This window comes from the organism of the source record quoted next, unplaced genomic scaffold, assembly GCF_019419815.1.
Source record: "Pyrus x bretschneideri cultivar Hongxiangsu unplaced genomic scaffold, Pyrus_bretschneideri_v1 Contig9, whole genome shotgun sequence".
NCBI lineage: Eukaryota > Viridiplantae > Streptophyta > Magnoliopsida > Rosales > Rosaceae > Pyrus > Pyrus x bretschneideri.
The window spans coordinates 203,890-229,571 of NW_025999831.1; the positions used below are offsets into that span (position 1 = coordinate 203,890).

Genomic DNA, 25,682 nt, shown 5'->3' on the forward strand with positions numbered 1-25,682 from the left:
ACGAAATAGTTTCGGAGGATTAGGAATGGAAGAACCCTCGAGCGTTTCTCGACATCCCGTCAAGGGAGAAGGAGGGCGGTCTGTGACTTGATCGGAAAAAATGGGAGCTGTCTAAGCTTCCAACCATTTGTAGCAGCTAAAGCAGGATAAGTCTCGGAGTTATGTGCCTAACAACTGGTCTCTTCATAGTCCAGACCTAATTCTTGACTGTATCTTTCAGCAACGGGTTTGTTCCAACCACCGAAAAACATAACAATATGTAAGAAGAGAAAAAAAATGTGTGCGTAGAGTACTTTCCAAAAGCGATGTGGTTAATATGTCACTCAACCACGGTATAACATTAAAATCGAAATACAATAAAATGATACCACTCATGTAATTCTGCAATCGTTACGTCAAAACGTGTAATCGTGATATCAAAATGGTACTCGAATGTTGTGAAATTGATGATCTCAAAACGATAACATAAAACGTACAATCGTTACACCAAAATGTTATTCGAACGTTGTTAAATTGATGGTCCCAAAACGATGACATAACAAACAACCATCACACCAAAATGTATAATTGTTACATCAAAATGTTACTCGAGTACTGTGAAATTGATGGTCCCGAGACGATGACATAAAACAAACAACCCTCACACTAAAAATGTACAATTGTCATACCAAAACGTTACTTGAACACCATGAAACTGATGGTTCTAAAATGTACAATTATCACACTAAGACGTTACTTAATATTTTATTTTATGAATGAGTTTAAATTTTATGGAACTACTCGTTTGAACGAGAAAAAATGAGACTTGTGAGCTTACTTAACAGGAAGAAAGGAAAATTGAGTGACATTTTGACTGGCTACAGACCACGGTCATAACTTGGGAATATAGTACCCAGACCAACCGCAGCAGCAAACCTCCATACATTTTCCGATCGTCTCCTCAGCCGAAGCAACTCTGCAGAGTCTCCGCCCATCTTCTGACACTCACTAGGATTTTCTCGTTCCAAGACGAAATGGGTATGTTCGTTTTCTCTACTACTCACTGCTTTCGACTTCATTTTCTCTCGTTTTCTCAGTTACCAAACAGATTTCACAGAAATGTGGCTCTGAAAATGTATTATATGCTTAAAGATGTCAACTTTTATGGAAAGTGAGAGGAGAAATAAAATAATCCTTTCGGGAGAGATTTTTTGGGCATTTCAAAGCTTCTTCTTTGATCAATTGACAAAAAAAAAAAAATAATTTAATATTAAATGTGAGAGGGATATGCTTGTTGGTTGCCTAGAATCTTGGTAACAAGACTGACCCACATTTTTTTTTGGGAATATTTGACTCTTAAATTAATGCTAAGTTAATTTCGTTTTTGGTTGGAAATTGGGAGCTGCATTTTATTAGTGTCCATGGTGTCTTCTCTCCCAAAATGTAGAGAGTTATGGGCAAAAATGGGGGAGAAGAAAGGCACATTTTTTTAGTGATTTTTATTGGGAAATACACAAAGAGAACCTTTTACAAATTTTCAATTGAAAAGCGAAATTTTTAATTAAATAGAAAATAAAATGGCACTAAAATGTGTTTTATTGCTGGTTTAGTGGTTCTTTAGTAAAAGAGTAATTTTTTACCGAAGATTTGTAAACGGTTCTATTTGTGCATATTTTTCTTCTTTATTGGTAATGAGTCATTTAAATAATCTGCTCTTAAACATCTTTGATTTGAGGTGCTTAATTTTCCCACCAAATCATCCTTTTTGCTAGATATGGGACTTTTAACCAAACTTAATTTCATGGAGCATGTGAGTTTTTATTTTCTGTTCAACTTTTACTTGTTGAAAAAAATTTCTTTTCCACTCCTAACAAGGACCTGCAACTGGTTAGTTATTAAAGATCTTATGTGTGCTGAATATTTCCTTCAGAGTTCCAATTCTTACCTATAATGTAGTAACAGACTGAGCTCGTAGTTGGTTATGACCATTTGATGTATTCTGATGTCTCGTTTTTAGTGAAACCACAGTATGATTTCCCTGCACAAGTGGTGCTTAAAGTTGAGATGTTGATCATGGTTAATCTGCATTTCTTCCATTTTGACCATTTAATGTAAATCTAGAATGTGACTGGGCTTATATCCCTCCATAATGCACCACTTGTGCCTTTATAAATCCGGTTGCCTTTTGCAATTCTTCATTGAAGCAAATTAATACTTTGTAGTGAATGTTGAACTGATGCTCGTTTTATTCGTTCCAAAGATTACTTGTAGTTAGTTTCTTGTACTTGATATGCTTCATTGGTATCTGAGTGAAATTATAACAGTAAGATAATGAAAAGAGCTTAAATAAGCAGTTCTGTGATTAATGTAAACCTTTTTGTTCCTAAAAGTTTTCCCAACTAAGCCTGATATATTACTAGGCTTTCTTAGATAAAAGAGGCAAATGGGTGGGGATGAGGGTAGAGATCCTAGGTCAAACCTCCGTTTGATAAAAATGGTGTTGTTTGAATGTTTTCATCAGGAAATCACAAGCACAACCATGGCATTGGAACTGAAAGGATGTCTCCAGCAACAAAGCCTCATGGAAAGGATTTATGGGATATGGAGCTTCACATTCACCGTTTGGAAACAGAGGCATACCATGCTGTTCTGAAGGCTTTTAGCGCTCAATCTAATAACCTAACTTGGGTAAATTATTAATTGTTAACCTTTTTTTGGCCTGTATAAAGTCTTAATCATGTTGCTTTTTCCTTGTGTTATTCTGATTTTTTTAGCAAATTGGTATTAGCACTCCTAAATAGCGTTATTGTGAATTTTTTTTTTTTTCCGGAGTGCTAATAACAATTCGCTTTCCATTCTTTCTTCTGTTATCTTAATGTCCAAAACGTCTTCTATTCTATAGGCACGGGAGGCACTTATGACTGAGCTGCGGAGGGAACTTAATATTACAGATGATGAACATGGACAGCTGCTCATTAAGATTAAGTCAGATCAGTCAGTTAAAATGATAAGGTCCTCATATTTCTTCCTGTTTAATCAGCAGACTGACACATGTTTTGTGATTGGTATGATAACTCAGATGTCAATGATTTTATTCAGACTTTCTATTTTATTTTTTATGTGTATTTCATGCAGGGAATGGCGGAATGGTGCCCCTTGTGCTCAAGAGTATAGTGAGGATGCTCCTGGATATCCTCCTCCTCAAGTAGTGATCAATGCTGAACCGAGAAAACTGGAGACTACACATCCTCCTGTTTCAAAGTCTCAGAAATGTGTCTCATACAGTCATTCTTGTAAAGAAACTACCCCTTCTGCTGCACCAGTGAGTAGAAAGTTTCCAAGCAGAATATTGCTGTTACATTTATTCTATAGCACGCTCTTCTGCATATCATGGAATGATATTTAGTCTCAGTAATCCTCTTAAAAAATATTACAGGATGCCCACACCAAAAACACTAATGGAATGAGAGTCAAACGTGGAAAAAACTTAACTCAAGGAAACAGCCTTGTCGTGAGCTTGAAGGCATGTATTTATTCAATCGCAATGGTGCATACTTGATTATTGTTTGTCTCGCAAATGCAATCTCTCTCTCTCTCACACACACACACACACACACACAAAGGAGCCGTCTCTCTGAACAGCTCTCTTTTTTAAGAAGCAAACAAATATGTCCACAATGCACACCAGTCAATGATGCTAAAGTTAGCGGCATATGTGGGAGTTGTGGTTGTAATAAAGGGTGGGGCATTTCATTTTAGAAGGTACAGAGTAGGCTTACCTTTAAGTGTGCATACCCCTAGTGGTGGTATTATTGGTTAAAAATTTGTAAACTGTACTGTCAAGTCAGGTGGATGAGTCTTATTTTCAACTCATTTCTGTCAACAATACCTCTTCCTTTAGCTATCTTGGTTTGTATGGGGCTATCATAATTTACTGCTCTTTCTTGATAGTAACAATTGTGTAAGGTTATCCTAACGTCCTTTATGTTTACATGGGTAAAACTTGACTGTTGAATTCAACTCGGTGACTATTTTTTTATGTTGTGTTGTTCCGTGGATTTAAATTGTAAGTATCGGCAGTAGGCTGTAAGTAAGAAACTAAAATTGTATGCATAATGAACTTAGTAAGTTTTATACAACATGAGTTGATATTCTCAGTAGTCGCTTTCCTGATAGACTTCTTGTCCCCCATCCTGTTTTTGTAATTTCTTTTTCTCTTTAATAAAATTGGTTTCCTATAAAGGAAAGTATGTTTTTAGCAGAGTATACCTATAACTAAGATCCATTTATACCCTTGGGTGGGTGTTTCGTTTTCCATTTAATCTCTGATTAAAGCTAGTATGTAATCACGACAATATTACTTAGTTGTATTTTTCTTTAGGCTTAGGTTTTCTGATTCTACGACCTACCTGAACCTCAACCATCCTGTACCGAGGACATGTTCGTTTTATCTTTGTTGAGTTTCAGATTTACGTTTGATTACTTATGGTCTTTTAAATGATGTTTCTTAAAATATGCATACAGTACCAAGGACAAGTTAGCAGTGATAAAAGTACCGACCCGGCAATGCTCTCCTCTGAGAAAGGCCGGCAGGCTATGAATATAAGTTGTCATGACCCTCAGCCTCAGGTTCCATCTGGTAGCAGAAGTACTGGACTGGTAAAACCCCAATCGAAGATAGGTTTCCGCGCACCTGGCTCTGATAATTTCAAGGAAAGTTGTGATTTTATTAGGATTCGTGCTACAGATCAAGTTATTCATCAGGTGAGGGAAAAGTTGTCTTCACATGTTTTCTTAGGTTATCTATTTACTTTTTCCAATGTTTGCATGAGTCAATTTCGGTATTTAATTTTCAACTGGTTTTGGGTGCTGTATTTAGAGGGGAAGTTGAAAATACGACCTTTGATGCAGAATATGAATAAGTGTAATTTTGCCTAGGTACATTCAATATAATTCTCTGCAGTACTTGACATTGGTAACTTTTGCACCCCAAACTCGGGATATATGAAGTTGTTTTCGGTTGTTCCCTGTAAATGCGTGGATAGACACTCGAAAATAAAAACTTCTCCCCACTTGTATTATGACACTTGGTGTACCAAGCCGTGTCCCCGGTACACCTAGAAATCTGTGGAGACTTTTCAGCATATCTGTACACTGAAAAATCTCTCATACCAAGTGTCATTATATCAGCATGTCTGTTGCTAAAAGTTTCCATGGAAATGAGGCGTGCCTGTCATGTGGTCAGTTGTTCATTTAAAGGGATCTTAGCCACAGAAAATCTGTGGAGATGCGTTTATAATGCAGCATTCTTCTACCACGGTATTTACACAGGTTTCTTGGTTTGGTGGTCCAGATTATCGGAATACCTTATTATATACCATGAAGCAGCTGCTTGTCATGAGTTTGCTTACGTTGCTTGTTTTGCTTGTGGCAGGCTTATAAGCTGCTTAGTCAAGAAAGAGTAGTCCCACTTCATATAGAAAAGGCAAAGCTAATCCTTCGAGTAAGTTTCCGGCCTCATCCTGCAGTTTGTATTCAATTATATGGTGATTAAGAACTCAACTATTCTTGTTAAACTCTATTGAAAACAATTTTATGAATAATGTTTAATTTGGTTTAGGAGCATGAAAGAGCTATCCTCGACGCACTTGATAAACTGCCTGATGTGTCAGAGATGGGTTAGGACTTCTATCTTTAATGCTCTCTGCTTTCTCCTTGACTTCTGGAATGTAGTACTAACAAGTGTTTCCGTTTGTAGCCGATTCTCCCAAGCAAATGCAGCACAAGTATCCTCATGAGGAGCTTCCAGGAATGGGACGTGAAATGTTGATACGCAGTGACTTGTATGGACAGGCTGGTAGGCTGGCATACTGAGAGTTCTGTTCAAAGTTCAAGCTCTCTCTTTCAGAGTTAGGATTCCCTTCGTTGACATGCAAGCTGATAGTTAATTTGACTTCGTAATTTTGGAGATTTGAAATCATGTAAATACGACATTGTTGCAACATACCTTCGATCATATAGGCTGTCAAGAACGTAGCGCGCAGAAATGGTGCTTCGTGCTATTTTGCGTAGTCCTAACAGGTAACCAATATGAACTGAACACTTAGACTTTGATGTTAATTAATCAATAGTGGTATCTTCGTGCATTATCTCAGTTTGTCGTCAAAACTAACTCAGTTTTGGGTGTCTAGTTCCAATACAGCAACCTGTGCATCAACAAAAAAAATTTGTGAACATATATCGGCAAAATACCACAGAGCTTCAATGTTGTGTGGAAACTAGAAGCAACCTTGTTGCGGGCCAAATTTCGAGTTCATTAACTGTACTCAATCTTCACGCCATATATCATTTGAAAGCCCTTCCATTCTAGTTTCCAGATCTTCAATGGATTCCTCAATCCGCTATTTCTACAAAACGATATCTTCATTTGGCTAGAACATGTCGTTGATGTCAATAATTAAGGTTGTGTATGTTCTAACAAGCGGAAGTAGAAGAAACAATTGCTTCAGATTTTTTAGGTGACAGCATCCTAAATTTTGATGTTCCCCCAAGGTTTGATCGTTGTTAGGTGGGTCCTGTGAGATTTGAAGTGGTAAAGGTCATCCGAACGACAGAGAAAAATGCAAAGGAAGCTCAAGGTAGAGTGTTTTTCAAGAAGAGTAGTTTGATGCACGCAGAGAGATTTTTCAGTGCGGAGAACACACTTCGTGCACCAATTGTAATAATACAAGTGGTTGGAAATTTGGAATAAATTTTTCAATAAATTGTCCTATGAAACTTAGTGTACTGGGCCTTGTTCCTAGCACACTGAATTGAAATGAGAAGGCATTGACGCAGCATGAGTGTAGAGGGTTACAACCGTATGCCCTTGAAGAACCAAGTTTTTTGGAACCCATCAGAGTTTGAGAGAAAAAGATTATTTAATTAATTCAGAATTGATGAATTACATTGGGAGCAAAACAACTCAAAAAGCCTATGACCATAGTTGGGGAAGCTCAGGCGTCTTAGGAAATTAAATGACATGAATTCGAATAGAAATTGAAAAGTTCGAAATTTATTACAAACTTTATCTTGTGATTTTGGAAGCCTAAATCATTGTTTTTGGACTTAAACATGACGGGCTCATGGTCCATGAGTCTTATTCTACTCACGATTCTCTTCAAAAACAACATATTAGTGGACATCAAAATAATTTCTTGCTCCCTTATATGTCGTCATATTGATTGAATTCAATAATTCTTAACTTTATTCTTCTTTTCTAAAATATGAAGCATTTTATTTTATTTTATCTTTTTGTTGTTGAAATTGACCCATATTTTATCCAGAATCAAAGTAAGGAGCCGGAGACTTGGAGTAAGAAGAACATCATCAACATAATGGAGATCAAACATTTGAGATTATGCAGTAGTTTACAATAATTGATGGTCAAAAAGGGTGAACTCCTTGTCGCCTTACTGAGATTGTCATATCGTTATTTGCTATATCAGTTTTCTATGATCTAGTCAAAGTCTGCAAGAAAGAAGATATGTTCCTTCGTTTTCTGAGAAGATGATATATGTCCCCATGTATTTTGGGCTATACTGCATAGAAATCGGACAACGATTGAGAGCTTTTGTGACCATTCAGATTTCACCATGGCTTTAAGAATGCACTGCGCCAAGTTGTGACGCCCTTTGAATCGACTGCAACTGGCCTTATGAAATGTATCCTCTCTCCTAATCAACATCAATCACGATGATGTAAGACATTATAATATACAAGGGAGTGACTCTTTTTGCCTAATGCACTTTTATATAGTCATTACGTATTTCGAGAGTGATGTATTTGGACATACGAAATTAACATTTACTAATACATGTGAGTTTTACATGCAAATATAGAGCCAATACTATTAAAATTGTGCTAATATATATGTTAATTTTGTGTATCTAAATAGCATTATATTATCTTAGTTTTTTTCTAAATAGAGAAAGATTAAGCGAGATTAGCTCTTCACAATAGTCACGTGCGAGGCACCTATCCTCTCCCGAAGAAATGAGGACCATTACACCTAGAAACCCCACCTGTCCATCATCCACCTAATTTATTGATAATGATGAAGGTAAATGGAAAAGATAGAAGCAGGGGGACCATGCCAAGACCCGCAAAGACAAATCGATCAACAAGAACAAAACGAAATATCACGAGCATGGGTAGAGGCAAAACAATCTAGAACCGTAGACCTCTAGTAATAAGTATAACTATCTGCCTCAAATGAAGCTAAAGCATATGCAATCATTTCCTTCTCTATATAAATATGTGTACACATAAATCACATTTGATGAAGTCGTCAGAAACAATTCTTTCAATCCACCATAAGAAATCAAGGGATTCCATTAGGAGCCTTAAAAATATAATGAATAAGGCAAACAATTACGTTACTTGTAAACTTTACCAAGAAAAGCAATCGCTTATACGTGCATGCTTACGGTTTCTGACCGTTTGACGGTTAGATGTCACTCCACACAAATCAATGGGGGAATCGCCCATGCGAAAACGATAGCACATATCTTATTCGTATTTCTCTGTCGAAGTTTTGGCGTACCCTAATTAGTTAGTAAGTAATGCTTTTTTATTTTTTTCTGCAACGTGAACCTTTGATTTGGTTGGATTGAGATCAGTGTCCTCTAGCCATTAATTACATTTATCCAATTAATTATGATGTGTCACCTTTACTTTGTCAATAGTATAATAAAAATAAAATTATGATCACTCACAATTTTAATTCAACGATGAAAGATAAAAAAAAGTTCTAGAATCATGATTTGGCTCGAAGCCCAGGATTGACTAATAATATATACAGAGGCTGCAAAGTCATAGGAGCACTTGACAAAATTCCAAGTTGATATGGGGGCCGGCCTTTGATCGATCAATCATCCTCCTGCCTAACACAATTATTAGTTTTAAAAGTTTAGCAGCATGGTGTGACTATTTACGAACATGTCGACGGGCATATTGACGAGGCAATCAGAGAACTGAAAAATGAAACTGAAGAGCAACACAAGTTAACGAGGTTCGGCAAATTGACCTACGTTCTTGAATTGCACAGTCTGTCAACCAGCATTATTACTTTAGTCTAAAGTAGGAGGGGAAATCGCACTATTCATATGAACAGTGTTTTGTAAGACATTTCAGTTTATTTACAAGATTGCCACTCGGGTGCTTTTAGCCAACTTTCTGGCTTCGTTTAATCGTTTCCACTTTCTCAAACCCTAGCAGCCACAACACTATCTCTGGAATAGCATCGACACCTGCTTCCTAAAACCAAAACCACACAAACTCGGCTTCATTTTTGTAACTCGAGAGCTTCGGTGGGATGAAGGAGAAGTGCAGGGAGATGGACTCGAGTCGGCGGGCGGAAGAGATCTTCAGGGATTACAGTGGTCGGAGAACCGAAGCCGTCCACGCTTTAACTAACGGTATCTCTCTCTCTCTCCCCGCGTTTCTCTCTCTTAATTTCCTTTTGGTTTTGGAAATCTCTGACCTTTTGGGTGATGTGGTTTTCTCATGTGGACAGAGAGAGAGACAGAGGTCGAGCAATGTTTCGTCAATTTCAGTCAACTTGGGCTACCCCCAACGTCCGGTAAGGTATCAATCTCTTCCTATCCTCACGCTTCTCTGGTTTTCGCTTTGATTTTTTTATGGAAGGTTTGAGATTTCTTTATTCATACAATCAGCTTGCCCTTAATTATTCTTTCACTATATTTGACTGTTATAGTCCTCTTTTAGCTACTCAAATGACACAATAAAAATTCCAAGAAAAATTTTCTCACTTTGTAATTTCCCTCAGATCCCTCGCTGATCCCTTCTCTCGCCTATGTCGTCTTACTCCACCATTCGCCTCAGGAAGGCCCGTGCGTGGTTTTTTGGGTAGGGATTTCAGATTTCAAGGGGCAGAGAGGCTGTGCTTCGTTACGATCGGGCCGAGCTTCTATCTGCAAATCGAGGCCCCGGTGAAGCATAAGCATTACAGGCCTGCGGTGAGTTCTAGGTCACCTCCTCCTTCTCCGATAAGCTTTCCTATATACATCAGTATTAAAAGAACAATTTCCAATATTTAATTTCACCATTTTCTCACACTTCCCGTTGATTGTCCGTCGAATTTGCAGGGAAAGAAGAAGGAAGGAAATGCCGCTAGGTACGTCACCAGGTCACAAGTTGTCAAGCAGCTTCAAGTCAGTCTTCCCCTCTTCAGGTCTGTCTCTGGTATTCAAGTTGTAATTTCTGTATTTTCACATGATTTATGTAATTTATGTTAATCCAGGGTTTAGGGTTTGTGCATTATTCGGATTTGGCGTTAGTTGCTGTTATCCAGATTTTCTATTTTTATGTGGAAATGAGTCGTAGCTGGTAAATGAGAAGCAGAGCAAGCAAATTACGGAGATACCTCCAGAAGAGTACAAAATGCCCCTGGTATGGATTGACTTGGATCTGACTGGTGAGGGTAAAATAATGTATGTTCCTTTTACCCTTTTGTTATTTGTGGATAAAATAATGTATGTTCCCATCATGGTTTCTTTTTATTCTCCAAAAATAGATTTTTAATATGCTGTTTACCGAAATTTCAGTCCTTGGAGTGAAGCTCCTTATAAGGATGCTGCAGGGAGAACGGCATCTGGGAATTTACCTCTTAATGCATTTTTGTCTGAGGTATCTTCGTTTTCATTGCTACCCTGTTTAAATTAGCTTACATATGCTCTTCAAGAATTTTTTTGTCCATTTATTTTGGATGATATTTATGTTTCCCTTATTTCTTTGTTTAAAGAATCTCCTTAGCCAATTGTAAATTGTAATTATATCTTTGTTTTTTTGTGATTCCAGTGGGCCCTCATGACACTGTTAAATCCAAACCGAAGTTTGGCGAATTTGATATATGTTGGATACAATGGCAGTCCTGCTTCAGCTATCCATGTTACTAGAAAAAGATCAGTAGATCGTAAAAGGAAAAAAACGGAAAGAAATGTTAGCTGCTTTGTTTTTGGTCCTAAAAATGCAGGAAAATCCCCTCTTTTAAATTCATTCATAGGAAGGTATGGCTTTCCCCCTTCACTATACTCCATATATTATAAATGTGAAGAGAAAGGGTACCACCATACCTAATCCCATTTTCTGAATCTTTGGTGTAACAAAATTTATTGGGTGATAACTTCTTAGCTCTCGGATGCTGTTATAGTTCTACACAAATGAACTATTTTGCTCCTGAAACTACCCAATTTTCTTTTCAAACTGAGACAAGGCTCACTGTGTCTGCTATCCCTTTCCTGTTTGACTTTGGTCTATCTTCCATTTTAGAAAATATTTGTGGTGACTGTAGATTTATTCTTTCATTTGGCTTTGTTAATTTGTTGTTGCCAATTTTGACCTCAGGCCTTTCTCAAAGAGCGAGACTATACCTACTGGTGAGCGTTATGCAGTGAATGTCATTAACCAGATTGGGGTGAGTACTATCATATATAACACTTTTTGCTTTGAGAAAGGTAACGGGTAAGGGAGGTATGGGTATGGGTTTTTAGGGCCGGTTTCTAGGGAGGTGGTCTGGTGTCAGTGCCTTCACGGGGTGGGGGTGTGATATGGGGGAGAGATGAGAGGGGGTTGGCTGCAGAGAGTGGGGGTGTGATTTGGGGGAGATAGGAGAGGGGGTTGGTTGCAGAAAGAAGGTGACGGCGAGTGCACGATTAGGGGGACAGAAAGAGAGTTGATTGGGTACAAGATTTGAGGGTAGGGTTGAGGGAATGAGTGTGTTGGCTGCAGAGAGATGGTGGGGTTGAGTTAGTATCTCTCCCTTTTTGTCGCTTCTCTCTTCCTCCATCTATGACATCTTTGTTTTGGGGTCAAAATATGTTCGCTTTTACATAGAAATTTGAGTCTTTTATTTATTTATTTGGGGTTTTGTAGCTGATGCATATTAGGTTGTGTTTCTGGGTTTTATCACTTATTGTCAATTGGATTTTCTGGTTTCAAAAATAGGTGGAGGCATCGACTAATCAGCTGGCTGATCAGCAGATGCCAGTGTATAATCTTGCATCGAAGATTCTTTGTCGGGTTGTCAATGTATCATTGAAGGTAGTGTGGTGGCTGCTCTTATAAAGAAAACTAAGAATTCTGGATTTAATTGTTTAGCTGGTTCTTTTGTACTCAAGTTATTGCGCTTTGCGAGGGAATAATATGTTTCTTTCGGCTGAATTATAGGCTGAACCAGACACTGATGAAGTATATGCACAAGTCACTTTACTTCCTGAATCAAATGTAAGTTGTTGGCTTGAGGATTCTGATTTATTGTGGGCGGGTAAAACTGATTATGGGTTGAGATTCTGATGGTTTGATGTTATAAATTTTAGCAAGATGAGAATGCAGTGGAGAAGGAAATAACATAGGGCGCGTGTCCTTAAACAGGAAAAGACTTTGGTTAGGCAAAACCAAATTAAGGAAGAGAATAGGTAGAGGCTAAAACATAATCAAGTGGAAATTTGAGGTACAAAATGTGCAGTGAGTGAAGAAATTATACAATGGTATCCAGTTACTTTCCACCACGGCCACTTTAAAAGGCTTAGTTCTTTTTCCAAGTGAAGAAATAAAATGGCACTTGAATCGTAGAAATATTAACATCTAGACTCAAATGAAAAGAACTGCATATTTGAAAGGAAAAAAACAAACCAGCACACACTTGGAAATAGTTGAAAATATTGGCAAACCTCACAATGTATGTGCACGCTTTAGTGATATTTATAATGAGGATATTTATATTAGCAAACTTGACTTATGCCCTGTACACATTCTATTGTTTAATTAATGAAGAAAACGATTCTCAATGTCTAGCTATTCATTTATTATCTTCAATGATTTGGAAACCTGCTACTATAGTTTTCAGAATGGTTATGTCACACTCTGCTATTCTTCCTGTCAAAATGGGGAATGTTTGCATGGTTGTCACTCTTCGAACAGGTTATTGGGTTTCTTTGGATTTTCGTTTTTCTCTATTGGGTTTCGATTAGTTCTCAAGTTTTTGCGTTTCTTGATTTGCTTTTCGTATTTGAACATAAAGTTTTTATTTCCTCATGAATCTGATCTGCCTTTTTCAAAGATAACTCTGGTTATAATTTCAATCTACAAGCTTTGTGGCTGATCAGAGGCTACCGTATTTGGATTTTGCTGGTAAGCATAAAATTATATATATATATATATATATATATATATATATATATTCATTAAGTTTGTATAATTACATGGGTGTTCTTTGAGTGATATGTACATATATTTCCTAAAAGAAAATGATTTCTCACACTATTTTCTTATTCTGCACCTTTGTTGAATTTTTGTCTTTTTATTTTTTTATATTTTTTTATTCAATTCAAATGACCAAAATAAACACGAGTGTATATGGAGAATAATGAGTATGCGGAAATCAGTATCATTTGCTAAAATGTTTATCTTTATAGCTCATGGTATATATGAGTTTTGTTGTTGTTGCTGCTTTTCTTGCCTTTGCACGTTCTGCTCTGAAATTTATAAATACATAGAATATTGTAATTGAAAGAAAAATAACTTTGGACCAAATTCTACATACTCAATTTGACAGGAAGAAGGTTTCAAATTGGACGATTGGAAGACAAAAAGGTTATAATTGTTATGACTGGATTGAGCGTGGTATGTTTAATTATGCAGATGACCATCTGTTTTACTTTGATTAATTTCGTTGGTCAGTGCATATCATAGATAATGTATTTAATAAATGATGTAGAAACAGTGTCTGGCTTCAATACTACAAGTGTATTATCCGTTAGATTCGACAATTATTAAATCTTTTAGTGTAAATCTTAACCATTTATTTCCCGTATCATTCAATATTATTGAAATATTTTCTGTAGAAACCTGCTGGAAAAAAATTGATGTAGAAACCTGTGAAAAGCTCAATGTAGGCATCTCAACTAAATTACTACAAACCCTATTCAAGGTGAAAGCTGTTGTACACTATGGAATTGCAGGAAATGCAGATCCCCAACTCCAAATTGGAGATGTCACCATCCCTCAATTTTGGGCTTATACAGGCCTTTGGAATTGGCAGGTATAAAACACTAATTTTCTTTAGAAAATTGGCTTTTGTTTGGTAATCATTTTTTAATCCCAGTTAATTGAATATCCAATTAATGGAAAAATGTATTTGTGCCAAATGCCATTTCAATTGAATGGTTAGTGTATTTGTTCCAAACAACATTCGAATTAGATGATTGGTTTATTTGTTCCAAACCCCAATATAATAGTATTTGTATTTCTGCCCATTTATGGATGATTGTTGTAGCTGCTATGATTGTCAGATTGTGTATGTTGGCTATTGCTTAACTGAGCAAATAAAGTCAGCAAAAATGTAGATGCTATGTTAGTGTATGTCAATGGGGAGTGTAGCTATGAAATATATGATTACATTGATCAAGGATGATAAGTATAACAGAGTCCTAACTGAGCAATGTATGTTAGTGACTCAGTGTAGATGGTATGCTTTGAATTTAGTGAGTTCTTTTGGGCAGGGTTATCAAGTTTTTTTGTTGAATTTCTCTTGCTTCATTTAATTTTTTTAGATGTACAAGAGTAGAAACCTTCCGTACAGAAGCTTTACATCCTCCCTCAACAATTTGTGTGTCTTTCTGTCAAAATTATTCATGTCTTCCTGTATTACGGCTTCAAAAAGGATTTCCATATTGTCCCCAGTCAATCCGAGGGTTCTATTTGATCTCTAAGAATTGTGGGAAAGAACAGGCAAATGCATCTAGACGGGTGGTTTGGTGGTTAGGAGACTTGGAGGGCCAATGGAGGCAGTCTATTCTTCCCATATTTTCTTTTTTAGGTTAGTATATGAAGCTTTAAGGAAATGACGTTATATCATTGCAATCTCATTGCTTGATTTTATTCAGCGTTGGTTTTGATATGATAGTATCCTGTTAACTATCCTATGGAACAAATTCACAAATTCTCATATTTAGACTCAAATGCTAATTGATTCTGAGTGGTTTTTAATCTTTTGATGATTTGGCATCCGGTTTGTAGATTTCTCTTATGCTGGGTTTTATCTTTCTTATGTTTTTTTTTTTAAATTAAATTTTTTGGAATTTTCAGAATTTTGGGTCGTTGGAGGCAGAAGTTGGTTGCTTTGCTTCGCATGATGAGGTATATAATTATACACCCAATTGACTTTGATCTTTATGTTTTTAATAATTGAGAAAGAGAAGTGTTAATAATTGAGAAATCTGTGTTAGACATGTTTACGTGACAACTTTATCTTTGAGATTTGTTTGGTTTTGAAATTCCATCAAAAGCTATGGTTTTTGTGCGATTGATTTTGTGAGGGAGATAAGGCACGACCTTCTAATTTGGTTTTTTTCTCCCTCATTTTTTCAAATTCCTTCAAAATCTTGCAATTTGCCTTTCTAAATTAGCTTAAGAAATATTTCGTTAATTTGATCATTGAGATTGGTTCTGAAATTCCAATTTGTTTGAGCAATGACAAATTGGGATTGGTTTTTAAATTCTCCATTGAAAAATACATAGCAATTTCAGCTACTATTTATTAAGCAAATACATAGCTAATAATTAACGTCTGTTTACTCTCAAAAAACCTTTCCCAAATCCTCAAATACATAGCTAATTCAATTGAACGCACATTTGATTGCTGCAATCATTGTCAAATATTCCTTGGGAATAAGCATTGTTCAATTTTAATTGCAAATGACAGCTGAAATTATCTTATTTATTACCACTATTGATTTGGATCTGTAATACACAATGTTTAGATCATTTGATCGGTACTTCCTTAAGTTTAATACTGGCAGTTTGGCTGTGATCGAATTGATCCAGTCTCGAATAGTGTGGCATGTGAGATGATAACAGACTAACAGAGGAAAAGGAGTTGATGCATATGTGTTTGATTTACAAATTTTGGCAAATCCTGGCCATTTTTTGGGTTTCCTGGTGATATATATCTATCTTCATAACCAAATAGCGATAACTTCGAGTTTCTATACGTTTTAGTGTGTTTTGAGTCCTGCATTTTTGTAATGTCCGTGCAAGTTGTCACTAAGATCTTTTGGTTTCTGGCTACTTTAGTTTTTCAGCATTGTATTGTAGTTTTTAATTTATCTTTGTTGGGTAGAGGGCATGTGATGTGGGTTTTGGTGTTTAGCGAATATTCTGAGCTTCATTACTATTTTAATGTTTCCTGTCTGCCCTACGATGAAATGAACAGTACAATAACCAATATAACAATAAAATCAGTCACAGATTCCAAGCATAATGCATCAAAAGTGCGCTGAACATAATTCTAAATAAAATGCAGTTAAGCAAAAACAGGGTAGATAAGCATACTGTGAGATGACCGATTCCAGAACGCATTTTAACAACTTTATCTGGATGGTAATTGAGAACATTATCAAGTATAAATGACTGGTCATCAGCTGGCAGTGCATCCCCATCATTGTACCTGGATAGAATAATTTAAAACCCCATAGTGAGTTAGAGCATTGCCAATCACCAAGCAAAGATGTCTCAATATGATTCGTTAGTTAATTTTCATGACACAATTTCAATTTCTTTGGAAATTTGTGCGTTTATCTTTGTTTTTTTTGGTTTGCTGATTTTCATGTGCTTTGTATTCATGATTGTTTATTTTGTAAAGGAAATGCGGGATATGATAGAGATGCAAGCAAATTTCTAATCTTTGTCTATCTGGTTTTCACTTTGTTTAATTTGATTTGATTCAGCCTCCTTTTCGTTGCTTTTGAGGAAACCAAATTAAATCTGCCTTTCGATCTTTGTATGTCATGCTTATGTTCTCCTTTATTGGGAGACTGATTTACTGTTTAAAATTGGTTACATTCTCTTATAGTTGCCCTTTTTGTTGGTTCTGAAAAAACAAAGTGACATGTGAATTTCTGTCTTTCTATATCATGCTTATGTTGAAATGTTATACCTGCCAAAACCATATGTTGAAATGTTGGATAGGTAAACGTTTTTTAAAAACTGTTTTTAGAACTTCATTAACCGTTTAGAAGCGCAGCCAACGATGCGAGAGCAGAAGGGGAGCAAGCATGTGAGGTAATTTGTTTTGTTGAATTAAATGGTTCTGAATTCAGTCGAACATTTGTGTGCAAGTTTGGTTTCTATATCTATCGCGATTCATGTTTCAGTGATATTATTGTAACATCGAATCCTAAAATGTGTTGTGTGAAGAACCAATAAAAGGAATGTAATGTGTAAGTGCGTTTGATTATTCAAATGCAAAATTTTTAATTTTTAGAACGAGAGTTGCAATTAAAATTAACGGAGTGCTGAGCAGAAGTTTAATTAATTCAGTTTTGATAAATGATTGAAGGTTGCTCTATTATTCTATTGCTGTTTTGATAATTATAAGTTTAGATAACGAAAGGGATAGAACGAAAATGAAAGCTTAGAATCTGGTGAATAATATGTTGGCATGTGTGTGTGTTCTCTTCAGGAGAATCGGTTGATGTTTTTAGTTGTATAATTTATTTTCCTTGGTCTAAATGCACGTCCGATTGCTTGCCATCTCATAGATGGGTTAAGTTGGACATCCAGAAGAATTTGTTTGCATAGGAACTTTTTTTTTTCTTTTCGCTGTGATCTGTTTTGTTAAAGGTGATGATAAAGATTTATCAATATTGTTTGTTCGGAGTTAGGTGGAAATTGGGGAGTAAATTGTGATTCTAAACAGGACCATCATGTGATATTCTCTTAAACTATGATTTATTTTCTTTGCTATAGTGCGGAAGACTTTTGCTTGAACAAGAACGACTGCTGCAGGGTGTTCTACATGTTTTTGGCTTTCAACATTTTTGCTTCAAGACTTAGCTGCTTGAACAAGAACGAAACTCCATCTTAACTGCAAGGCAAAATATGTGTGGACTGCATGTTACTTCTGTTTCTTACGGTAACAGGCGTCCTGCATGTTTTTTGCTTTGCACGTTTGTGCTTGAAAACTTAGATGCTAGAATAAGAACGAAACAGTTTTTATGTTGCCTAATCTACATGATATATATTTTGCCACATTGACTACAAGGGTAAGATTTGTGTGAACTGTATGTTACTTCAGTTTATTAGGGAACCAAAATGTTCAGTTTCGGCCTGTTCATGGTACAATGTCTTTTCATGTCAGCTCAGTTGAATGTATATAAAAACGAAGCTGCATATCTTACTAACCTCATTCACTTATCTATCCCTTTCTTCATTTATGATTGTGTTGAATTTGTTCAGGTAAAATGTATCTTATTCATGCAGTTCAAGGTGATACATTCAAGTCCCGCAGCAACGCGCGGGCACATTTTCTAGTGCAAACTATAATGAGATTAGGGCAAAAAATTAGGTCGCTCCACCTTTTATAACCAATCAAAATCCGTCGAACTTTGAAAAATGTTTCAAATTCAAATCAGGTCACCCTCTCATTTTCATGGAATGAAATTAGACTAATACAAGTGACGGTCCATGTAGGGTGGCGTGGCCAGTGATAATGCTGAAGAATGAGAGGGTTGACAATAGAAGGAGGATGGGCAGCTGTAGCCTCTCTTTTAGTTTGAAGAAATAAATTTTGAGTTTTTTCACTTTATTGCCTATAAGTTTACCGAGTTTCGCATTTATGTACTATTTCAATATTTTTTTGTGCATTACATTCTTGCAAGCAAACTTTTGTTCCAAATCAACTTACATTTTTCTCAAAATAAGAGAAATATTTTCTACACAATTCTTCATCGTTTTGCATACCCAGCTTATTTATGTTTTTTTTTTCCTTGCTTTATTTGATCCAAAAACCATAAACAAACAAGAGCAGATAAATTAAAAAATGTGCGTGAAAATCATCTTCCATAAACAAAAACTAAGCAAACTTGAGCATAGAAACAAAGGGATATAGCAATCGGACACTTAAACCTTCGAAGGTTGGTGCCTCTCATCTAGGTAAAGTGTTCGATCCTTATCCTCCTAGGATTTTTATTCAATTTCTGCTTACTTAGTACTTGTTCTCGTGATGAAAATGGAAGTTTATTTTGGAACCAAATCCTACAATTTCTATATGTGGTGATTTGTGGTACAGGGTGTGGTTAGACCTTGGCTTTTTGGTGGCCTAGAGAGAGGAGACGACGGAGAGAGTAGGAAAGGGAAAGAGAGTGAAGATGAGGGAAGGGGAGAGTGTTATTCAATGGTGAAATGATGTCACGGCAAAAACTACAATTTGATTTTTCATATAAGTGCGTCACAATAAAATTCCGAACCGATAATGGTTGTGATAGCTTGACGTGCAACGATTGACGATAGCACAACTTATTCGTCTTCTTGTTAAAAGAGTACTTTTACAACTCAAACCTGCAATCGCCGAATCTCTTGCAAAGACATGCCTTTTCCCAAGCCACATAATTTCCATATACAAGAGAAACTAGATGCCAGGATATTAACAGTTTACTCAAACAAACAATTCAACGTACACATTTCTTTTCACTAATTAAAGGCTTGTCAACTACACTTACCACCTCAAATCAAGCTAAACAAAAGCTGCAATTAACTTAGTGTCTCAACCACACAACACAAAGCTTGTAAGTAACTATATTTACATTAACTAGTTAAAAGTTTACAGGATTAACTCATACTACCAAAGTGTTTGAATCAACCTTAAAGACATGGAACCGATGTACGCAACCAAAAGCCCACCTCCCAACACCCCATCAAGCCTCATACCTCTCCTGGGTAGAACCACGAGTGCCCAAAGCAAGCCGCCAACCAAGAAACCAACGGTCTCCAAGAGGTATGCATCACTCTGGATCAAAACAGGTGACGGAAATTTAGACCAAGCTGAGCCAACAAGCGATAACCCTAATCCAAACAGAGTGTTGAAGATAGGACCAGCATAACATGCTGAAAATGCAATCTGAGCTCCTTCTGCTCCACCATTCAAAGCCATTGTCAAATTTGTAATCAAGTCCCCAAGTGAGTTGCCCCAAGCAAGGACTGTCAGCCCTAATATTGAAGGACTCACACCTGATATGTACCCTATTGAAACTAACAACCCTACCAATTCTTGAGCTGTAAGGTAACTCCAAGTAACACTCATTACAAACCCTGCGGCAAGCCAAGGAAATAAGCACTTTTTTGGTGGGCTTGACTTCTCAGTTGTCAAAAAAGCAACAATCCCAAAAGTGATTCCAAAAATCAAACCGATAATATAGATGGCAAGCTTTGTCTTGAAGCTAAAATTTCCAAATTGATGGTTCCAAAGTGTTGACAAAAGCACTGGTGCTAGTGTCACTGAAGCAACTACATATGGCTTACACCATCTTTCTTCACAAACAACAGGAATAGTCAATCTCCTAGGCAGATAAAGCGGCAGCTCAAGTATGAAAATCAGCGTGCGAATAAAAACTGATGATCTAAGATTAGAGCAGCATTTCTTGACTTCTACTACTTCAGAACTGCCTTGTGCAGCTCCTTCCTCTGCAGCACTGAGATCTTCCTCTTCAATGCTGCTTAGAATTGGCACAGTCAAGTCACTCTCATTGCTCGAATTACAGCTCAATTCTACGCTTTTCTTCCAATGCTTGTGTGAGACGTAAACCACAATTACATAAGCAATATAGAGCGAAGAGAAAGCCATTGCAGCCCACACATCTATTTCCTTGTGAATCAAGATAACACCCAAACATACAATGACCAAAAGGTAGAAGCAAATATCTCTCACAAAGTCCGCTTTGTGAACTCGAATGCGCCTTTTGCGCATTGAAATGCTTAAGATTCCAACCACAGCACACGACACAAAGGAAGCACCGCCCAAAACTGTATTAAGACCAATTTCACCCGTCCCGCCACCCATAAACGAAACAAGACTGGAAAACACATCAGGGGCTCCATTGCCAAGAGAAAGCAGGGTTACCCCAGCAATTGTAGGGGACAATTTTAACAACCTAGACAAACTATCAAGTGAAGAGCAAAAGTACTCAGAAGCTGTGTTCCCCAACACATAGAACAAAACCAGAAGCCAAAGAAACATACAGCAATAACCCAATTGAGGAAAAGTTCCAAAATTGCAGTAGAAAATGTTAAGATAGTTTATGTAGCCTTGGGAGACACATGGGTTGTTGGATTTAAGGTAAAAGCACTTTGCTTTGTAGTCATCTAAACTAAGAAAACCCTTGCAATCTAGTGAACCAGAAAATCTGGAAACCCCAGAAGTGCTTATCTCAGAAGTGCTTAGAACCAGAAAATCTGGAGCATAGGAATGTACGACCAAGAAAGCGCATCCCACTAACAGAAACGAGATGTTCAAGAAAATGATGTAATTTTTGTACTTTGGTAAGAAAACTAAGGTACCCATTAGAGAAATTCAATCTAATCTAAATATTTTTTTTAAAAAAAAAAGAGTAAAGAAATTGATTGAAATTGAATTTACCGTAATGATTGTGCTCCAGAGCAATTGGAGAAGAACATGAAAATCCGAAAAATTAGGGTAGAAATTGAGGAAAATATACAAAAATAAAAGGGTAGAAATTGAAATGGATGGAGGGTTTTTGAGTTTGGTAAAGCTTAAGGAATTAAGGTTGCTGCTTTTCTTGTGGAGAGAAGTGGAAGAGACAGAGCATTTGAAGCTTTCCCTTCTGAGTTTCCACATTGTAGGAATACTGTCACTTTATCCAATGTACGGCCATAGATCATGATGCTGCGAGTTAAGGACACGTGTCGAATGATAATGTCGTTGGGGCCCACAACCGTCCAACAAAAAAAAAGTTCCCACGGCATTCAAGCGGTAAAAACTACACGTATGAATTTGGTGGACGTCGGCTATCACGGTGAGTTTAGCATCTGATCTGTGAGAGCAAAGAGAAGAGAACCCACGGTACAAAGACTTTGCGTCACACTCGGGGACAAGGATTGTCTGCCCTTCCATTTTTAGTGTTTTTTTGTGCCTTCTTGTTTTATGTGGTAACGGTTAAATCACGTTAATATTTTATATTTTTTTTATAGAGATAATAAGACAAAAATGAATAGTAATATAAAATAGTAATATAAAATGTTGACATGACTTAACCGTAACTACACAAACAAGAGGACACATGAAGGCATCGAAAGTAGAAGGCCAGACAATCCTTGTCTCACACTCAGAGCTTCAACATCTATCTGTCCCTCCTTGCCAATGGGCTTTACATTTTTCTTACTTTCTTCATTATTTGTTTGTAGATCACCTTGTTTGAGATATTTTTGGGTTCATTAGTTTCTGTTACGTTATTTGATCCTCTTAAAAAAGTGATTCTATTGCATCATCAGTTTATCATGCAACAATCATGAATTTATTGGGTAGATAACAACAACAAAGCCTCATTTCAATAAATGTGGGATCGGCTATATAAATTTAAAGTGTTACTAAAGTCAGTTTTACGCCAATTTTATTAGATGGATGATACAATTTTTTCAATACATGACCAACTTTACAAATATTTTTGAAAAGTAATTTTCACACACATTCTTTTAGCTTATTTTATTTTATCTTTTGGACAATTGTGTGAGAAACTAAAAAGAGTAAAAAAAAAATCGTGATGCTACTAAGACTAAATTTTAATTACATAAAAAAGTCCCTCCGCCTTATACAAGGAGGAGGACGTGACATGATTGCCTTTATTCAATCCACATTCTCCCCCACTTGACCATTTCATCAACAATGTTGTCTAAATGCTTTTGTTTCCTTCTTCAATTTGATGCTAGGCCCAAACAAGAAACAAAGCAACACTAGACTAAAACAACTGCCGTACAATAGCAAGATAAAAAGGGATACAAAGGAGAACACACACACACACACACACACACACACATATATATATATATGTATGTATGTATGTATGTATACAAATTGCTTAAAGGGAGGGATCCGCATTTTTTCAAAAAAATGGAGAGCCTTCTCCTGACCATTAGATGAAATGGATGGTTGAGATTAAATAGCTGATATAATCTTTCTTTTTCCCTTTTCTTTTCTGGTTCCCGCCTTTTCCTTGCGACATAGACGCGCATCATCTCCCACGAACAGAGCTTCGCACCAGCCAAATCACAGGCCATCACGAATAACCTTTGAGATTTCAGGTATAGTTCTCCTCCTCATTCACTATTTTAGATGATTAATTTGAAATTTGGGTTGAACAATTGGGGTTTTTTCTGATTCGGGATGTCCAAATTTCTATTTGCAGACAAACAGGGAAACAAATCCAAAGTGTGATTCGCTCAGCTTATAAGGTTGAAGGACAAGTAGCAGCAGGTATGCAAAACCTTTGAGATTTCAAGTATGGTTCTCCTCCTCATTTACTATTTTAGGTGATTAATTTGGAATTTGGGTTGAACAATTGGGGTTTATATTTTTCAAATTTTAAACACAAAAACCTATTGCGTTTTGATTCGTGATGGTTTTGGTTTCAAATGGGTCCATAAATTTGGTGGTTTTCTTTCGGGTTTTAGGGTAAAGACCTTTTGAGTTCTAATTCAAATTGGTTGCAGATTTGAATGGACTGAATTAATAGAGTATGAACTCGGGACCTTATAACCTTTTGAGTTTTGATTTTGCAGGGAAAGCCCCCGACTGGTAAGGATTTGTTATTGAGGCTGCCATTTTCATTACTAATTAAATTGTTTGTCATTTGCTTTTACTTAAAAAATGACTCTGTATATGTCATATATTGCCAATGATGCCATTTGCATTACAGGTTAGTTATCCATTTTTGAAAATCCTATGCAGAGTAGTTGATAATGGTGATGAACTATTTATATTTGTTTGACTGCAGTGTGCACACATGATGGCCATGGCTGTTGACAAGTGAGTGGTCTTAATTATGAAAACCTTTTTAAGTATGCAGGGTTGGATATTGACAAGTGAGTGATTCTTTTCTTCCATTCTTTGCTGGCCTTTGTTTAGTTAGTACTACGGTGAAAATAACGAGGATGTCTTGTTATCTTTTCAGTCTTCAAAACTTGGAGTGCTGTCTGTTTGTCCTCTTTCCATATTTCTCGTGAGTGATCTCTTGGCCGTTTTTCATCTTATGTAAATTAGTTTTAAGGCCTTCTCCTCATATGCAAATTGACGTAGAACTATCATTTGTTTAGTTGCAGAAGGTCTTGGTCTGTCTGGTATTGTGTCAATATTGTTCACAGGAATGGTAAGTGGAAGAACTGTACATTTTTTCTTTTTAATATATTCTACGGTAATGCTGTGCCATGGACAAACTGGCGTTCTGTTTTAGGTCATGAAGCATTATACGTATTCAAATTTATCAGAAAACTCTCAAAGATTTGTTTCTTCCTTTTTCCATTTGATATCATCACTAGCGGAGACGTTTGTGTAAGTGAGCTTTTCATTGTCTTTATCACATATCAAGTATTTAAGTTGTTATTTACACATGACACACCACGCTTGTTTTGAAATGAAAACCTTAATTTTTAGGTTTATATACATGGGCTTTGATATTGCCATGGAACAACATAGCTGGTCACATGTAGGGTTCATTTTTTTCTCAATTGTATCCTTTGAATTAGTAGTTTAATGTGAAAAGTTCTTATACTGTAGCAACTGAAACTTCCTCTTTTTCCTTAACTTGGTGCGTGATTGCCTCAGATATTTATTGTAGTTGCAAGGTATGCTTTCTGTATGTTTGCTGTGATGAGACTTTGGTCACAATCTTACTTTATTAGTCTTTCAATTTCTAGACATTTGTTATTTCATTTTCCTTGTCCGTTTTGTACAAATCGTTGTATTTTGGTATGAAAATCTTAATCAGTTTGCCGAATGATTTTGTGTAGGGCAGCTAATGTTTTTTCTTGTGCATATTTGGTCAATTTGGTTCGATCTGCACACAGACAGATACATTTAAAACACCAGAAAGCACTTTGGTATAGAGGTAAGGGTTTCACTATTTTCAGTCTCAATATAGTATGAAGGTGATGATTTAATGTGGAGGAACTGTGCGTAGATGATATTTTTATTAGCTACACAAGTGAAATGTACATCGTTTGTGTCAAGTCTTGAGATGGAAATTTAAAGGAACCGATGCTGCAGAGGAGATGAAAAGAAACCGATGCTGCAGAGGATCTATGGCACTACATGGGAGAGTGAAGATCAATTGAAGGCATTTATCCATTTCAAATAGGAAGCTAAACGTCAAGATTACAGGAGCCTTGGTCAAGTTCTTGACCTGTTTTCATATCTTGGTTTACAAAAGGAAGCCTCACTCATATCATGAATTTCCTATTCGAGTTGCTGAGTTGATGAGCAGCAACCAACAAGTAGAGTATGAAAAGGAAGTTGCAAAACTCAAGCTTTAGCAAATTAGCAGCATGCAGGAATATGAAAAAGAAGTTGCGGATGTCTTCCATGTTGACTCCAAAGTTATTTATCAGCATTTTGTAAATTGTTATTGTTTTTTACTGTGTATGAGAAGCATTGCAAAAGAATTGGATTGATATTCATGAAATAAAAAAAGGCATTTGATGTCTTCCATGTTGCCTCCAAAGTTGGTATGCTATTGTTCTTTATCATTGAACTATAAATTTCTAAATAAAGTCATACAAAATACGTGAATTCCTTCAAGTTCATGGCCAATTCCTCCAAATTCATAGAATAAACTTATACAAAACAGAGGATACTCATT

At 36.4% G+C, this 25,682-nt stretch overlaps 4 protein-coding genes across 5 annotated transcripts; 3 read left to right on the top strand and 1 right to left on the bottom strand.

The window, feature by feature from the left end:
- The first annotated feature begins 829 nt into the window (after nucleotides 1-829).
- On the top strand, nucleotides 830-6,128 carry LOC103944363 (protein EMSY-LIKE 4). 2 transcript variants are annotated; one of them, XM_009354797.3, is made up of 9 exons: nucleotides 831-1,017; nucleotides 2,501-2,667; nucleotides 2,882-2,991; nucleotides 3,115-3,301; nucleotides 3,416-3,502; nucleotides 4,504-4,743; nucleotides 5,414-5,482; nucleotides 5,600-5,657; nucleotides 5,738-6,128. In XM_009354797.3, the coding sequence occupies exons 1-9, from the start codon at nucleotides 1,014-1,016 to the stop codon at nucleotides 5,851-5,853; spliced, it is 1,038 nt and encodes a 345-aa protein (XP_009353072.2). In that variant the 5' UTR covers nucleotides 831-1,013; the 3' UTR covers nucleotides 5,854-6,128. The 2 variants fall into 2 exon arrangements, with proteins under 2 accessions (XP_048432351.1, XP_009353072.2); XM_048576394.1 differs by lacking the exon at nucleotides 3,416-3,502 and having other exon boundaries at nucleotides 830-1,017.
- Nucleotides 6,129-9,089: 2,961 nt separating this feature from the next.
- On the top strand, nucleotides 9,090-13,625 carry LOC103930357 (mitochondrial Rho GTPase 1-like). The gene is made up of 11 exons (XM_048576669.1): nucleotides 9,090-9,437; nucleotides 9,536-9,606; nucleotides 9,809-10,009; nucleotides 10,128-10,213; nucleotides 10,283-10,472; nucleotides 10,587-10,668; nucleotides 10,840-11,048; nucleotides 11,386-11,455; nucleotides 11,986-12,081; nucleotides 12,208-12,264; nucleotides 12,880-13,625. Exons 5-11 carry the CDS (start codon nucleotides 10,423-10,425, stop codon nucleotides 13,075-13,077), a joined length of 762 nt encoding a protein of 253 aa, XP_048432626.1. The 5' UTR covers nucleotides 9,090-9,437; nucleotides 9,536-9,606; nucleotides 9,809-10,009; nucleotides 10,128-10,213; nucleotides 10,283-10,422; the 3' UTR covers nucleotides 13,078-13,625.
- Nucleotides 13,626-13,691: 66 nt separating this feature from the next.
- LOC103963693 (sodium/hydrogen exchanger 6) lies at nucleotides 13,692-25,379 on the top strand. The gene is made up of 9 exons (XM_048576416.1): nucleotides 13,692-13,696; nucleotides 23,879-23,910; nucleotides 24,000-24,047; nucleotides 24,148-24,194; nucleotides 24,279-24,376; nucleotides 24,479-24,554; nucleotides 24,650-24,669; nucleotides 24,835-24,932; nucleotides 25,091-25,379. Exons 2-9 carry the CDS (start codon nucleotides 23,889-23,891, stop codon nucleotides 25,156-25,158), a joined length of 477 nt encoding a protein of 158 aa, XP_048432373.1. The 5' UTR covers nucleotides 13,692-13,696; nucleotides 23,879-23,888; the 3' UTR covers nucleotides 25,159-25,379.
- On the bottom strand, nucleotides 19,487-21,656 carry LOC103944362 (cation/calcium exchanger 2-like). The gene has a single exon (XM_009354795.3). The coding sequence runs from the start codon at nucleotides 21,374-21,376 to the stop codon at nucleotides 19,658-19,660; it is 1,719 nt and encodes a 572-aa protein (XP_009353070.2). The 5' UTR covers nucleotides 21,377-21,656; the 3' UTR covers nucleotides 19,487-19,657.
- Nucleotides 25,380-25,682: the final 303 nt, after the last annotated feature.